The sequence below is a fragment of the Salmo salar genome, chromosome ssa03 (genome assembly GCF_905237065.1).
Source record: "Salmo salar chromosome ssa03, Ssal_v3.1, whole genome shotgun sequence".
In the NCBI taxonomy this organism is placed as follows: Eukaryota; Metazoa; Chordata; class Actinopteri; order Salmoniformes; family Salmonidae; genus Salmo; species Salmo salar.
Genome location: NC_059444.1, coordinates 14,471,112 through 14,489,138, shown reverse-complemented (window position 1 = coordinate 14,489,138; position 18,027 = coordinate 14,471,112). Strand labels below are relative to the sequence as shown.

Here is an 18,027-nt window from a genome sequence, read left to right as displayed (position 1 = left end):
CCCTACCTTGTCACAACACAACTGATTGGCTCAAACGCATTAATTAAGAAGGAAAGAAATTCAACAAATTAACTTTTAACAAGGCACACCTGTTAATTGAAATGCATTCCAGGTAACTACCTCATGAAGCTGGTTGAGAGAATGCCAAGAGGTCATCAAGGCAAAGGGTGGCTACTTTGAAGAATCTCAAATATAAAATATATGTTGATTTGTGTAACACTTTTTTGGTTACTACATGATTCCATATGTGTTATTTTATAGTGTTGATGTCTTCACTAATATTCTACAATATAGAAAATAGTCAAACTAAGAAAAACTCTTGAATGAGTAGGTGTGTCCAAATTTTGGAATGGTACTGTAATTCGTGGGTGTATTCAATAAGGGGAGGAAACTGTACCAACAACACAAATATAAGGTGACAAGCAATCGACTCTCCTTGTTTCAGTTTTGCGAATGAAGAGGCTGCTGACCAAACCAAAGCCTTTAATCAGACCAGTGAGGCCAATCACACACAGACACACACACACACTTCTCTCTCTCACACACACACACACACACACACACACACACACACACACACACACACACTGAAGCTCTGGAGGTCTTCAGGACTCGGCTAGCCCACCTCCACCTTCTACCCCCTGAGGGGCTGGAGGCGTTGGGCTGTAAACAGCTCCAGAGCAATGGGGTGAAATGAGCCGGGCAGACAGGCCCACATACACCCAGCATACAAGGCTAAAGGAGGCTAAACGCTCCCAGCTGTGGCATTAAGGACTCAAAACAAGGCCTCTCCAGGGACCAAGAGGGGATCAGTTGAAAAAGCCCCTTTAGCCTCTCTCTCTCTCTCTCTCTCTCACAATGGTCAGCTTTTAAAACAGGTTAGGGGAGAGGGAGTTGGATTGCAGTCTCTCTACTCTGCATACACACACATGCGCACACACGCAGCACCACACACACAAACACACACACATTTCCCTCTGCTTTTCAGGTTCCATTGTGTAAGAGACAGACGTCTGCATTCTCCCTGGCCCTGATTTGACTTACTGTTTCTCAGTAACTATATTGATATAGTCAAGCCTCTGAAGCAGGTTGGAGATGCACACACAGACCCTATCGAGCTGAATTTTGCTTCGCCATACCATCTGTTGATGATGTTGAAATCAACCAATTTTGTCTGCTCTCACCTTAAATGAGCTTTGAGATTCCCAGAGGAGATTGAATAAAGATTATCTCGAGAACATGAGTTGTTTCTAGTCAATCCCTCCACATGTGAACGTTTCCTATGGTGTTACTTAAATGGCACGTCAGCTGGGGTATATATGGAGAGCTGAGAGGACAGAGAGAACCAGTAGGATGGAAGATGAATGTACTGTAGGATGCTGGATCCATGATTCTAAAGTGACACCTCAGCTCTTTGGAGAGAGATGGGAAGGTGATGACACTGGCTTCTGTTTCTGAGCTCAATTTATGTAATAGTCTGCTGTTCTAGCAACAGGTGCTTGACTGTCTTAACAAATTAAGTGGAACAAACACCCATTGTTTTTTTTAGCATAATCTGTCTTCAAGTTCAGTGAGTGTGAATCTGCACCATTAGTGCTATTTACTTGTTTGTTTTCCTTTACTGTTCACCTCAAAGTTGGTGCCGAAAACCCGGGGTCAAACCAGGGACCTTTAGCTGATGTGCTGAACGCCAGTCAAATTTGTGTTTGAGCCTTTGAAGGTTCTTTACAGTAACAGTCCTTAGGTGAGATGTGCGGCCCTATCATTGACATACAGCTAACCTGGTCACACCGTACGCCTCCTATATAAACGTCTACATTTAATCCATGCTCAAACCCCTTATCACGACCTCCTCATCTCTGTGGTTTCCTCTAAGATCTCTGTGAAGCATCACCGCTTTATGTGATCCCCGTGTTCCCCTTCAGCAGAACCAGCTCTACCTCCTTCTAAAGAAGTATTTGACTGGTATCTGACTGAAGGTAGCCTGTATCTGGACAGGAGCAGTTCTGTGCCTGTATGTACTGACAAGCTAACACTAGCAGCCCGCATCATGTTGTTCGTTTATCTTATTCTTGTAAGAGTGTGTTCTTAAGGTCGGGACAATTGACAGAGCGAGGCCTTGTTCTGCTTTCTCTCCAGGTGGGCCAAGATGGAGGACGAGGAGGAGGGACAGATCAGGGGTGACCACCAGACCATCAGCAGGTGCACCTTACCACCTGAGGAATATGAAGGTGAGTTACTTATTAGCTTTACCGTCATCATAATAACCACCAGATTCATCATGATTTACCTCATCATCCATAATCATCATATTTATCATCCTCCTTATTTATCGTTGTCATATTGTTGGCTGCATTGGTCCTCTGCTCCGTGTACCAATTCTCATGGACTGTCCTCTCCTGTAGGTGCTGCTGTGGGTGGTTGTCTCTCTGCTGCCCCTGTTGGAGGGGGCCCGTATGGGCGCTGGTTTGGAGGCAGACTCTGTCCAGGCTGTGGGACTGGTGGGAGGGATGGGGGAAAGGCAGCTCCCAGACACTCTACCTGAGGTGGATGAGGAACAAGAGGAGAAGAGGGACCCGTACTCCCCCTGGCATGGCCTCTATGGTAAGAGTGGAACTAGATCTGCATGTTCAACAGGACCTTCAATTTAAGCCTTGCACCTGTTAATCAGGCATGATGTTCTCCATGAAAAGAGAAGAGTTAAACGAAGGGTGTGCAACACAATTCTAGAGTATAAGCCACTGATCTTAACTTTCTCTCTCTCTCTCAAATTCAGATTTCTTTATTGGCATGAAGTACAATTTGTAGATATTGCCAAAGCAATTGTACAGCATTTCAGTAAATTAAGTAAATTGCAATGAGGAAATGAAATACAATTCAGTAGTAGTAATAATAATAGTACATATAATAATGTATGCAAGTACAACACTACTGCTATTGTATTGTCTAATTTTCAGGTCAATACATTTAATTAAAATAAAATAAGATTTTAAAAAAAGAATTATGGCTAAATAAAACAACAAAATCTCTCCCTCTCTCTCTCAGACCTCTCTGTGATGGACGAAGCGGACGACCACCCTAGTGGCCGGTGGGGGAGACGTTCCCCTCGCAACTCAGACGCCGAACCAAAAGGCTCGGCCAAGAAAAAGAAGAGGAGGAAGAAGAAAGAGAGGGATAGAAAGGGCAAAGGGAAGGGCCGGCAGCCCCAGCAGAGCAGCCCAGACTGCAGGGTGGAGAAACGAGAGATGCGGGTGCGGGACTTGGGCCTGGGCTTCGACTCGGACGAGATCGTCCTCTTCAAGTTTTGCGTGGGCTCCTGCCAGTCGTCCAGGACCAACTACGACCTGGCTCTAAGGGCCCTGATGGAGGACGGGTCCCTGCCGCGGAGGACCTCCCGGCGAGTCAGCGCCCACCCCTGCTGCCGGCCCAACAGCTACGAGCCTGTGTCCTTCATGGACGCCCAGACCGCGTGGCAGACCATCCAGTCGCTGTCGGCGGCCAGCTGCATGTGTATGGGCTGAGGGAGCCAACTTGGAGGAGGGAGAATAGGAGGGGGTGGTGACTGGCTGTCACTCACCCCTGCCTGAGAATATACAGATGGTGGCTCGCCGTTGAGGCTGGGTCTAGGGAGAGCCTCTGGGTTCTGGAAGGGCAGAAGTGGTCGCTCCGAAACATATGCAGCAGGGCTGGTACCCAGTACAAAGCAGAATGGAGATTCTGTAGTGTCTTTGATGGTGGAGCGAGGCCACGCCTCTTCCCGTTGTCCATTCCCTGTTGAGGATAAGTGGATTTGTTGGCAATGGGAAACTGTCATGAGCGAATGGCAAGACGGTGACCACACAATGGTGGGATTTGAATATTCACAGCAGTTGGGATATGTATAAGACTGACCTGGGGTACTGCTGAAAATTTGCATTTGAACACAGGTCGACAAGCTCAAAACACTTTTAACAATGTCAACATATGTTAATTCCTTCAAAACAGGGATCTTCCATACCATAATTGCATTTTTCAGTGTTGACTTGAACCCTACCAAATGGATGCCATGCATCTCTTTGAGTTACTGTATTATAACCAACATATTTATCACAAATAAGTTATTTATTTATTATTGTTTCATATGAGATGGACTGTAGAGTTATATTTATTGTCATGATCACACATCCCATGGGTTGTGTTGCTGGGTCCTTTGTCATTGAATTGTGTGGGATGTTGTTTTGAAACATCAAAAAGATCAGAACAAGTGGCAAGAACCTCAACCAGGGTTGGGGGTGTAACCGATTACATGTAACGGATTACATTTTTATAAACTGTAGTCCGTTACGTTAACAGCAAAAATATTGTTATCAGATTACAGATACTTTTGAAAAAACAAAATGATTACTTCTAGGATTACTTTTACCCCATTCACGTCCTTGTACTTTATTTAGTACAATATCAAAATACACCACTGAACAAATTCTGTTTGGTGTAAATGCATGAAATGTGGTGTCAACATAGTTACTTCAAGTGTCTAGACAGGACACATAAATAATAACAATCAAAATTGGGATTTTGAGAAAATCTGAAAAAGTAATTAATATGACTTCAGCATATGTATTTTGAAATACATTTCAGAATTAAATTGTTTAAAAGCATATAGTATTGTTCAAAGCCCAAATATATGATTCAACTCATTGTTGTTTGTAAACTACAGCCGTTTCTGTATCGTACAATAGTTCATCTTTGGTCAAGTCATGTGAATGTTCAAAGGATCAGATCTTTTATTTATTTTATTTTATTTAACTTTTATTTAACTAGGCAAGTCAGTTAAGAACACATTTTTATTTACCATGACAGCCTACCCCCAGCCAAACCCTAACCGGGATGACACTGGGCCAATTGTGTGCCGCCCTATGGGACTCGCAATCACAACCAGTTGTGATACAGCCTGGAATCGAACCAGGGTCTGTAGTGACACCTCTAGCACTGAGATGCAGTGCCTTAGACTGCTGCGCCACTCGGGAGCCCCGTCTTAATAATGTTTGGTATATAGATTTTCTGGACCAATATATAAATCTAAAAACAATATCTAAAGAAATCCCAGTGGTGAAAAAAGTACTCAATTGTCATACTTGAGTAAAAGTAAAGATACCTTCATAGAAAATGACTCAAGTAAAAGTGAAAGTCGCCCAGTAAAATCCTATTTGAGTAAAAGTCTAAAAGTATTTGGTTTTAAATATACTTAAGTATCAAAAGTAAATGGAATTGCTAAAATATACTTATGTATCAAAAGTAAAAGTATAAATAATTTCAAATTCCTTCTATTAAGCAAACCAGATAGCACCATTTTATTGTTTTAAAAAAAAGTATGTGTTTAGTGAGTCTGCCAGATCAGAGGCAGTCGGGATGACCAGGGACATTCTCTTGATGTGTGTGAATTAGACCATTTTCCTCTCTTGCTAAGCATTAAAATGTAACGAGTACTTTTGGGTGTCAGGGAAAATGTATGGAGTAAAACGTACATTATTTTCTTTAGGAATGTAGTGAAGTAAAAGTAAAAGTTATCAAAACTATAAATAGTGAAGTAATGTACAGATACTTCCCAAAACGACTTAAGTAGTACTTTCAAGTATTTTTACTTAAGTACTTTACACCACTGAGAAATCCACATAACACTCACACACAGTAGATTATACAGTGTAAGCAAATCCAATGCAGATTGTGGCATGCTACAGCATTCTTCCTCTTTCTCTTCATTGCTCACAAGCACACGTGTACACACACCTATTACAGACATGGCTGTGGAATGTGTTTCCAAACGTATTTATGAAACCTTTCTGTTTTCACAATTACGTTCAAATCAGCATTGAAAAAAGCCGAAAATATACGTGTTTCTGCTTGAGTCTGAGAACACTATGTTGACACACCAAATGTGTTAGATGGATCGCGGTAAAAGAGCAGGCATAGGCTTTTGTAGGCTACAGTGCAAGCAAACTACGTCTTCCAATGGTGCTACTGCTGTCGCCATCCAAAGATTATATCATTTAAATAAGCACTTGGCGGTATGGAAGACAGCAGTGGTGTAGCCTACAGGCCATACCGAAATCACTTATTATTGTTATCTACGTAGTGCATTGAAGTGAATCACACTGCTGCTCTCTCATTTCGCTATTTGCCTTACGGATTGTGGTTGTTGTGGATGTCTGTTCACACGTGTATATGTGTATTTTAACCCAATAATGGTGGAATTGAAGAAGTCTAAGTTGCCTATCAATCATTGTTTTTGCGACCAGTTGACAGCCAGTGAAAAATGCGTTCTTGCAACAGCTGCATATATAGTGCAGATCCCAGCCAATGGAATACAAGTTTAAAGGAGTTCCTCCCTTCTAAACTCGAGTTGAATTGAAGGAGACCACAAATGGGGATTTTATTGCACAATATAATTCGTGTTGATAAAAAAAACATGTCCATAGGTCAAATGAACACATGCTCACACTAGTACACTTTTAGTAGATTTAATTAAATTAAACAGCTGCAAATGATCGAAATATCAAAGTGCCACCAACAAAAACGTAAATAATAGGCCTTTAAATGCAGCATATGCATTCATTTTTCGGTAGTGCTCAAAGCATGCGATTTCATGAGAGCAGCATTTATTTTTAAATTCGAAGCAACGAGCCCAATCAGTCCTCCATGACAACAAAATCCTAATCAACAGGTCCTTCGTTTTTGGGTTATGCTCAGGTAAAACAATTTGGCTCATCTATATTTCCATATATCCAAGTCCTATTCTTGAAGATGAAGGGGTATTAAGATAATTGGAATGACTGAAAATCTGACAGACTTTGGTTTTAAATGTAAAGATTTAGCGAAATCGTATTATTATCTGTATTACAGTAGAAAGCAATGTGTTAGAAGAAGCCTACATAACCAACCCATAAAGTAAAATTTAACATCCATATATGGTGGGCTATTTAAACTCTAACATTGATTTATCCTGCAATAGATGTCATTCAATTGGTAATATTCATTTGTTGTCTTCTTCTAGTGCTGCTTAAGGGGAAAGTAAACTGAAAGTAACTGAAAGTAATCAGATTACTTTACTGAGTTGGGGTAATCCAAAAGTTACCTTACAAATTAAAGTGTTTGGACAGGTAACTACTAACTGTAACAAACTACATTTAGAAAGTAACCTACCCAACCCTGACGTCAACATACAGTATGTCTCATTTCACACAAAGGAAGTTAATAGTCCAGAGGTGGAAAACTTTACCAGGTTACAAGCTTAGTTGAGTTATGTCATTGTTGTTTCAGTATTTCAGAGCAATATTACACTCAATATTATTCATGTTATTATTATTATAATCATTATTTAAATGGTTTCCTGTATTTTTGTACAATGGCATTATTCTGTGTAGGAATGAAGTATTTCTAAATATACAATGGATTGCTTATTCTTTCTAAGGTTGACCCCATAACCCTTGCTTCACCTCTGCTGGGTTGGGAGTCCTATATTTCACCATTATAGGGGTGCATTTAAATCCGTCATCTGCATTGACCTGAAACAGGAAAGAAAACACAAGAAAGTGGGATTTTGCTTTTGCATGTCCACTTCTTTCAGATCAATGCAGAAATAGAGGCGAGAGTTGCAAATTAAGACTATTGTAAATTTCCCCATGGAGACAGTCCTTTTCAGCTAGAGCCGTTTTACAGGTACTCATCCTTGTGTTATTGTGCTCCCTACAGGTTGGATATATAAGTACAGGAACATGGAGCGAAAGGTGTTCAGTTCACACTATTCATCTCAAGAGGGCATCACACTCCTTCACACTTTTCATCAATGGTCTCAGAGTGTGTGATCATTATTAGGTTGACGATCTCTCAACACAAGTGTTCATTGATATTGTTCTCAGGAAAAGAATGGGCAATAAACAACACCAAAAACATATATGGAGCCATGCTTCATTTAATAAATTAGACCACAAAACTTGATGACAAGTCACTTGACGTCGCCATGACTCTGAACTGTTGTCGGAACCGATCTTGTTTAACCTCGATCAGCTTTAAATGTGTGCTTTCCGGAACTTGCTTGTTATGTCATTCACACACTACTCATGAAGTGCATTTAGTTAAACATATTTCAGGAAACAATGTGTGCTGTTTAGCTGATTTAATTCCGCACAACACTAATGATGTATATTTTTCAAAAGAGCTCACAATACATTTTCCAATAGCTTTAAAACACATTTAAATAGGAAAGTTAATCTTCACTCACAGTTATGTTATCAAAAATATGAAACAGTACAAAACTAAGTTGGACATGTTGGTACATTCAGTTAATATTCCCTGCATGCAACACGGCTATGGCACAGAAAGAAGCAGCATTTCCAATAATTTATTAAGCCATTGATTTATTGTCTGTCTGCATTAAGTTGTGCGCATCATTTAACAGAAAAAATACATATTTGTATCAATCAAAGACTGATATCTGAATATATTGAGAAGATCAAATAAAATGGACCACTGTGTAGAAATGTAATTCTTAAATTCATTGAATTCAAAAAGTATAAAGATAATGCTGTGTTGAAGGCAAGTAGGTGTATATGGTCCCCTTAGAGTATGATCATAATACAATCACGTTACAGATTCATAAAGTGCATCTTAAAATGTCCCAAATGGGTCCATTTTGTAAAATCTACTGTGTGCAGAAGCCCAGCCTTTGTAATCTGACCTGTAGACTACATCAAGGTAAATGACCTGTGTCTGTCTGGCTGTCTGTGTTCAGCATCTCAGACATTTGCTGTAAAAGTCTATATGAAAACATTTACGTTTGTTGGGAAACAGTTGATCAGAGGCACTTCTCCGATTGACAGGAGCTTAGTGTGCTGAAGGTACAGGTGACTATGTCCACTTTACTGACGTGGCTATGAAGACCTGCTGGTGAGCACATCTCCGGAAGCGCCTCGCTGCTTCCGAGCTGTGACGCGATCATGGTCGGTTTGGACACCACAGCTATCTCCGCCTCGAAACCGATCACGGTAGTCTGGTCTACACTAAACGGATGAAAGTTCGCCTGTGCCGTGTCAAGGTCCCAAGCGTGTCGTATGGTAAAGTCTGTAAACGATTTATTTTTGGTGGTAACCTTGTTCTCCGAGTCGTTTCTGTAGTTGGTCGTGCGTAATGACGCGTAACTGGTGTCGTTGCTGTGTTCAAACGACGGGAGTGAATGATGACTGCTAGTGCCAACCCAGCCTAAATTACGCCCGCGGCCCGCCTTGACTTGTCCAACTGTCTTCTTTATCCTCTCACAGCCCTTGACCAACAGGTTCTTCCTACAGAGGATGTATACCCAGGGGTCCAGAATGGGGTTGAACGAGGCGAAGCGAATGGCCATCAGATCACTGCGGTAATCTGGATTCACTCCGGCACAGATGCTGGAAGGACCATACAGCTGGTTTACAAAGATGCGCACCTGTCAGATTGATACATAAAAGTTGTATATGTGGATAAAGCAAACAATTTTTCAGCAATATACTATTAATTTGTCTGTGTTGGATAGTTTAGGCCATATTTGAAACTCATGCCCATAACATAATGCATGCACAATAACTTTAATTACATTTCCAATATTAGCATTTCACTTACCACTAAAGGAATGGAACACACCAGGAAAACGATGGTCATAAATATCAGCAGCCAGAACATTTGGATCTCAGCCGCTGACGGGCAGGTGACGGAGGGCAGGAACCCGCGCCGTGAGCCTCCTTGCTCAGACACCTTCGCTCTCACTATCCGCGTCTTCTGGCTCATCCCCACAAGTGACCGACACACTGCGAAGTTGCACAGAACTGTCACCGCAATCAACACCAACATGAACCCGCCATACAAAAACGAGTACGAGGCAGCGAGGGGGTCCATCGCCCTCCAGTCCAAAAAACACCAAGTGCCCGGGAAGTGGCGCACATGCTTCCCGAAACCAAAGCTGGGCATGATGCACAGCACAATGTTAGCCAGGTAGATGCCCATGAGGGCCAAACGCGCCGTCGTCCGGTCAATGTATTGGGAGTAAAGATAAGCGTGGTTTATGGCCAGGTATCGTTCAACTGCCATGGCGCACAGAATGGACATTCCAGCCGAGCCGAAAAAGAGCATAGAGAACGAGAAAAAGTCACACAGTAGCTCTCCACCCGGCCACCTCTGGGCTATGTAGGTGGCGATAACCACCGGGCTGGTGAAACAGGTGCCCAACAGGTCCGTGATAGCCATTCCAACAACCAGCGTATAGAATGTGGTCTCCTTCTGCTCTTTCTTTGAGATGCACAACACAACAATGGCTATGAGGTTCCCCATGACTCCAAAAGCGAACATAGTGGCTGAAGTGACCAGTGATTTGGATTCCAGTCGCAGTGGCGGGAAAGGGCTTTGGTTGTGGGAGACACAGAGCGGTTGAACTAGTTCTGAAATGTTCGAGCCATCGCCATAGAAGGAATTATTCATAATTCCTAACTGAAACAAAATAGCTTGATAGCTTCAACTTCTTAGAAACGTTCCCTTTCCTCCCGAAAATTTCCAGAAGTGTCTCTTCACAAGTTATAAACACATCAAAAGCAATATAATATATATATATATATATATATATATATATAAACGTAGCCTACAACACCACAGAACACATGTTTCTGAGCTTTGTTTTTCTTCTACGAGCAGATTCCAACATTTCCCACAACAGCGTGCTTTGGTTTGTGTTGTTTCTACAACTGCACCTGCCGCTGCTGCTGGTATTTAAGCTACAGGCTGCTCGCTCGCGCACAGCTACTGATGTCAATAATGTGACGTCAGGTGCACGAGGTATAGCCTACTACGATATTTCTAGTTTCAATATTGAACCCTGCACGACTCCAACACAGGAATAGACCAATTATGACAAACGTCTATCCTTGGAAAGTAAGTGCGTGATTATTTCTACAATAAATGTTCAACCGTTTGTTTTCATACATGTATTTATTCAACAGTAGACATGTATTCGGTTTACTCAGTGCACAGCCCAGCAACAGAGCCCGGTGTTCTGAACCACATCTATGCTTTTATTAATGTTACAGTCGGGAGTAGCTACTTTATGTCAGCTATGTAAGGTTTCCTAGCACGGCAGGACCATGGACAGCAACTAACCAGTCAAGACTATGCAGCTTCACTAATGATTTGAGGAAACATAGCCTTAGCCTATTTGTTGGATAGACTGACACTCAAAACTGTCACTCAATGTAGCTAGAGGAAATATTTACTGGACGTTGAATGGTGCCACCATGGATTCCCAATCAACCGATGAGAACAATGACATTGGGCTACCAAGGTCTTAAAACCTCTTACATCTAGATGTTCCGCTAGCGGAACGCCTCGCCAATATCCAATGATAGAGCAAGGCGCGAATTACAAACTCCTCAAAAATCCCCAAACTTCCATTTTTCAAACATATGACTATTTTATACCATTTTAAAGACAAGACTCTCCTTTATCTAACCACATTGTCCGATTTCAAAAAGGCTTTACAACGAAAGCAAAACATTAGATTATGTCAGGAGAGTACCCAGCCAGAAATAATCACACACCCATTTTTCAAGCTAGCATATAATGTCACAAAAACCAAAACCACAGCTAAATGCAGCACTAACCTTTGATGATCTTCATCAGATGACACTCCTAGGACATTATGTTATACAATACATGCATGTTTTGTTCAATCAAGTTCATATTTATATCAAAAACCAGCTTTTTACATTAGCATGTGACGTTCAGAACTAGCATACCCACCGAAACTTCCGGTGAATTTACTAAATTACTCACGATAAATGTTCACAAAAAACATAACAATTATTTTAAGAATTATAGATACAGAACTCCTTTATGCAATCGCTATGTCCGATTTTAAAATAGCTTTTCGGTGAAAGCACATTTTGCAATATTCTGAGTAGATAGCCCGGCCATCATGGCTAGCTATTTTGACACCCACCAAGTTTGGCACTCACCAAACTCAGATTTACTATAAGAAAAATTGGATTACCTTTGCTGTTCTTCGTCAGAATGCACTCCCAGGACTTGTACTTTACACCCAATGTTGTTTTGGTTCCAAATAATCCATAGTTATATCCAAATAGCGGCGTTTTGTTCTTGCGTTCAAGACACTATCCGAAGGGTGACGCGCCGGCGCGTATCGTGACAAAAAAAAATCAAAATATTCCATTACAGTACTTCGAAGCATGTCAAACGCTGTTTAAAATCAATTTTTACGCGATTTTTCTCGTAAAATAGCAATAATATTCCGACCGGGAGACGTTGTTTTCGTTCAAAGACTCAAAGAAGAAAATGGTGTCTTCGCGCGCACCCGTGTCATTGTTCTCAGATCGACCACTTTCCAAATCCCCTACTGTTTTCCGCCCAGGGACTGCAGAGTCATCATTCCCCGTTCTGGCGCCTTCTGAGAGCCTATGGGAGCCTTAGAAAATGTCACGTTACAGCAGAGATCCTCTGTTTTCCATAAAGAGGCTATAGAAGGCCAAGAAATGGTCAGAGAGGGCACTTCCTGTATGGAATCTTCTCAGGTTTTGGCCTGCCATATGAGTTCTGTTATACTCACAGACACTATTCAAACAGTTTTAGAAACTTTAGGGTGTTTTCTATCCAAATAAAATAATTATATGCATATTCTAGTTTCTGGGCAGGAGTAATAACCAGATTAAATCGGGTACGTTTTTTATCCGGCCGTGAAAATACTGCCCCCTATCCTAAACAGGTTAAGAGTTACATAAACTGGCTTTTAAGAATGTTGGTATTTAAATAAAATAGAGAAAGCTTGAAAGCAAGCAATTTGCTGGCAGGAATTTCTTCTTCTTGAGAACATATTGCAAATGATTACAGGACTTGAACTTGTACGATGCTGGGAACCTTTATGTACAGATAGTCTCTCGGGGGTGGCGTTGTTGTTGTGATTCAAGAAAGGTAGGCACTGAAGAAGCACTACCATTACTTATTTTCTATTTTTGTGGTACAAAACATTTCTGACAGTCAAAGGCCACAGCCTAGATTCAACCTAAGATACCTGTCACCTCCGACACAGCACAGTTGATGGTTATCGTGGGTTAACGCTGAAATGATTGAATCTTAGCTTCCCTGGTACAATAGGACCAATGGAATAGTCAATGCCATGATCTCTGCCTGCCCTGCACACCACTCACACTAAATCAACCTGAAACTGAAAAGCCCCAATGCAGGAATGTTTCTTATTAACTCTTCTGATAAAACCACCACCCTTTTCCCACCTCTTCAGGTTTTTGGTGGGTCATTTCCTGGTATTTAATTGACAATTAGATAACCTCTTCCACTTCAATACGAGCAGTACAACAAGACTAGAGACTCTGTTTGTTTTACTTTAACAACAAACTACCTAGTTAGCTAATAAAAGTTTACAATAGTTTTCCTATTCATATCTGGATCCTGGGACGCAGTTAGTTTTAATGCTGGGACCGCTGATATATGTCCAGGGATCCTAGCTCAAACAAGGTGGTAATACATTGGCAAAGCAGCTAGCCTAGCTGCTAGCTATCAAGTTAGGCAACCTGGGCTACTATTGCTGGATACCAAGCACTCTAAGTGGTTAGCCCTTGTGGCTAGGACCGTACTTCAATTTGTCTCGGTTTTAGGACCACCGATTTCCAGAGTTTTCTACTGCTGGCGTCTCTCATTTCACAGAGTGAATAGAGGGCTCATCCTACTATCATTAATATCATGCCTCCGAAAAATGACGAGGATCACATCTCTGCTGAGCAGGTACGTGATTTCTTGGAGAAGCAGAACGTTTTCTATAAGGAAATGATACTTCAGCAGGAAAATAATTTTAAAAGCTTCATACAAATGATCATGGAGTCTACCAACAAACGGCTGGACGACCTAACTAAAGATGTACAAGACATTATAACAAGCCTTCAGTTCACACAGAAGGATGTGGATGTATTGAAGACCACACAGGATGCACTTTCCAGAAACTGTTCCTCTATGCGAAATGAAATCACCACAGTCAGGGAGGGCCTCCAGAACATGTCTGGGAAGGCAGAATGAAATCACCACAGTCAGGGAGGGCCTCCAGAACATGTCTGGGAAGGCAGAATGAAATCACCACAGTCAGGGAGGGCCTCCAGAACATGTCTGGGAAGGCAGAATGAAATCACCACAGTCAGGGAGGGCCTCCAGAACATGTCTGGGAAGGCAGAATGAAATCACCACAGTCAGGGAGGGCCTCCAGAACATGTCTGGGAAGGCAGAATGAAATCACCACAGTCAGGGAGGGCCTCCAGAACATGTCTGGGAAGCCTGATTACCTGGATGGACAATCAAGGAGAAATCATCTTGTAATAGATGGTATCCAGGAGAGCTAAAGTGAGACACGAGCTGAATCCAAGGACAAAGTTCGAAAAGCTGTTTTCTGAGGAGCTACAATTGGATCGACAGGTTGAGCTGGAACGTGCTCACCGGTCTGGGAATCCAGGGGGCACTAGTGGTGCCAATGGTGGTGAAAATGGAACCAGACCCAGGCCAATTGTAGTGAAATTCCTCAGGTTCAAGGATAAGCTTGCAGTCCTTGAAAAAGCCAAATGCCTTAAAGGGGATTTCTTAGATGCAGTCTGTCAAAGAAGAAAGGAACTAATACCAGCCATGCAAGAGAATGAGAGAACGAGATGACATAGCATATCTGAGGTATGACAAACTGATTGTTCACCCTCCCTCCCATAGAGTTAGGAGGAGCGACAGACACAAGTAATTCCAGCCTCACACACACTAACTATCTCTCTCTCAGATTCCAACTGCTGATTCGTGTTTGGACATATAAATACTGTAAATCTACCAAAGAAAGGTCTGTTAATTGCTCACTTGAATATATGCAGTTCAAGGAACAAAATTCATGAAATATGCTGTCTAGTGCAGTCAAACAATATTCATGTATTGGAAATATCAGAGACTCACTTGGACTCTTCTTTTGAGAATGCTGAGATCTCTATACATGGATACAATTTGTTCAGGAGGGACAGAAATAGATATGAAGGTGGAGTTGCAATTTACATCCAGAATCATAATCCAGCAAAACAACGTAAGGACTTAATGTTGAATGGATTAGAGGCTCTATGGGTACAGGTGCATTTACCACATTTGAAACCTATACTAGTTGGTTGCTGCTATAGGCCACCTAGTGCTGATGTCAAATATCTTGATGGAATTTGCGAAATGTTGGATAAGGTATCTGATGAAAATAGGGAAATATATTTTTTGGGAGATATGAGTATAGATTTTTTTGAACACCAACTGTCCAATGAGAAAGAAACGTATTTCTGTTGCCAAGGTATGTAACCTGACCCAAGTTATGACATCACCAACCAGAACGTTCATATCATCAACTTGTATCGATCACATTTTTACTAACATGGCTGAACATTGTTCTAAAGCTGTATCAGTGGCACTAGGTTACAGTGATCATAACTTGGTTGCACACATTAGGAAAACTAAAATATCAAAGGCTGACCCTAAAATAATCTACCGCAGGTCCGACAGAGTCATATAACCTTATAAAAGATTGTATCATGAAGGAGAGGCAATGCATGTTTTTCGAATTTCATCAAGTAGAAAGGGAAGAGGTAGAAAGGATGCTGTTGTCTCTTTCAGATGACAAGTCACCTGGTACAGATAATCTTGACGCCAAATTGCTTAGAGTTACAGCTAACCAAATATTTACACCAATCTCTCATATTTTTAAGAAGTGCTTGATGTATGGGGTGTGCCCAGAAGTCTGGAAAGAGTCAAAGGTTATTCAACTACCTAAGGATACAAAAATCTGCATTCACTGGTCCTAATAGTCGTCCGTTAACCTTGCTGCCTGTGTTGAGTAAATTATTAGAAAAAAATGTATCTGTACAAATCAAGGATTATTTCTCATGTAATGGTCTGATAACGGGTTTCCAGCATGCATACAAAGAAGGGCATTCTACGAGCAGGGCCTTAGCACAAATGACAGATGATTGGTTAAAGAGTATGGATGACAGGAAGTTAGTTGGTGCTGTGTTGCTAGATTTCAGTGCTGCTTTTGATGTAGTTAATCATGAACTGTTACTAGGTAAACTCAAATGTTATGGTTTTAAGTCTGCAGCTCTATCCTGGATGGAATGCTATCTATCCAGGAGAAGGCAAAAAGTGTTCTTTAATGGTAGCTTTTCAAGCAGTAAAGATATACACTGTGGTGTTCCTCAAGGAAGTTGCCTAGGCCCACTTCTCTACTCTATCTTTACTAATGATTTACCTTCAGTAATGAACAAAGCAAGAGTGGTCATGCATTCTGATGACTCTACAATGTATAGCGCAGCATCACAATGTAATGAGCTAACAGATGTACTGAGCAGTGAACTAAGAATGGTGTCTGAGTGGGTTGATATGAACAAATTGGTGTTGAACATTTCTAAAACTAAATGTATTGTATTTGGTTCTAGATATATGCTTGCTGATGATCCCCAGTTGAATGTGTTGATGAATATAACACATGTAGAGGAAGTGAAAAAAACTAACTACTATGTGTCATATTGGAAGCAGCTTTATCATGGTCAGAACACATAGATCATATTGTTATTAAGATGGGTAAGGGAATTGCTGTTACAAGAAAATGTTCAGAGTATGTAACATCTAGCACACTGAATCAGGTGATTCAATCCTGGTCCTATCACACTGAGAGTACTGTTCAGTTATATGGTCATCTGCAGCAAAGAAAGAAAGATATAAAAGCTCCAAATGGCTCAATACAGGGCTGCCAGATTAGCTCTTCATTGCTCTAACGTATAAATATTATCCAAATGCATCAGAATCTCTCATGGCTTCACGTTAAAAACAAATTACTATCTAGTCTTCAGATTTTTTTAATGAATGTTGTATTTTTCAAAAAACCACAGTATTTTTCAGTCCAGTCAGTACGTACTAGCGACACGCATAACCACCAAAGTAGACAGGAAAGTTCAGGGCAGCTTAAACAACCCAAGCCAAGGACAAATCGCCTTAAATCTACAGTTTTATATAGAGCCATAGCTGAATGGAACTCTTTACCAATACATATTTCTCAGGCAAAAGTAAATCCACCTTCAAGAAAAAAATGAAAGTGCATCTAATGCGATAGACCATATGACTGGACAGTAAATAGAAAGCATCAACTGAATGTTGTGTTTCCTGTCAGGTATTTTAATTATCTGTATTGTCTACTTGTTGAATGTTTGTGAAGTTTTGATTGTGGTTGTTTGTAATGTCTTGTTAATTGGTGTTGGACCCCAGGAAGATTAGCTAGTGTTACGGCGTGAGCTAATGGGGATCCTAATAAAAATTACAAACTTACACAATGAGTCAAGCTAACAGAGCTGACCAGCCAATGACCTCATATGATTGAGTGTAGACTAGCCCAGGGGTGCGAAGGTGAACAGCAAGGCACTGGAGGGAAGAACCACCTGTCTGGCTGGCTCCCGTCTCTCCACTGGGATTTTCCGCCTCTGACCCTATTATGGGGGCTGAGTCACTGGCTTGCTTGCGTTCTCCAATGCCGTCTCTAGGAAGGGTGCATCACGAAGTGCCAAGCTTTTTTTGCTATACTCAATTTGAATGGGTTGAATCACTAACGTGATCTTCCTGTTGGGTTTTGCTTCCCCTCATGCTCGTGCAGTGGAGGAAATCTTCATGGGCTATATTCAGCCTTGTCTCAGGGTAGAAAGTTAGTGGTCAAGTGGATATCCCTTTCGTAGTGTGGGAGCTGTGCTTTGGCAAAGTGGGTGGGGTTATATCCTACCTGGTTGGCCCTGTCCGGGGTTACTTTGGACAAGGCCAAAGTGTCCCCTGACCCCCGTCTCAGTCGCCAGTATCTATGCTGCAATAGTCTTTGTGCCGGGGGGCTAGGGTCAGTCTGGCCTATCTGGTGTAATCTTCCTGTATTATTTGGTGTTCTGTGTGATCTTAGATATGCTCCCATCTCTCTCTCTT

General features: G+C 41.5%; 2 protein-coding genes across 2 annotated transcripts in view; one reads left to right on the top strand and one right to left on the bottom strand.

Moving 5' to 3' along the window:
* The window catches only part of LOC106598943 (artemin), a 28,011-nt gene extending 19,822 nt beyond the window's left edge, over nucleotides 1–8,189 (top strand). Inside the window, exons 3-5 of the mRNA XM_045714529.1 lie at nucleotides 2,140–2,231; nucleotides 2,406–2,604; nucleotides 3,046–8,189. Of these exons, the coding sequence (XP_045570485.1) occupies nucleotides 2,140–2,231; nucleotides 2,406–2,604; nucleotides 3,046–3,521 (767 nt within the window). The 3' untranslated portion in view covers nucleotides 3,522–8,189. The remainder of the gene's footprint in view (nucleotides 1–2,139; nucleotides 2,232–2,405; nucleotides 2,605–3,045) is intronic.
* A 20-nt stretch (nucleotides 8,190–8,209) lies between these two features.
* Nucleotides 8,210–10,499, bottom strand: ptger4c (prostaglandin E receptor 4 (subtype EP4) c). Its single transcript, XM_014190305.2, has 2 exons — nucleotides 9,628–10,499; nucleotides 8,210–9,454 (listed from the first exon to the last, which is right to left on the bottom strand). The coding sequence occupies exons 1-2, from the start codon at nucleotides 10,477–10,479 to the stop codon at nucleotides 8,831–8,833; spliced, it is 1,476 nt and encodes a 491-aa protein (XP_014045780.2). The 5' UTR covers nucleotides 10,480–10,499; the 3' UTR covers nucleotides 8,210–8,830.
* Nucleotides 10,500–18,027: the final 7,528 nt, after the last annotated feature.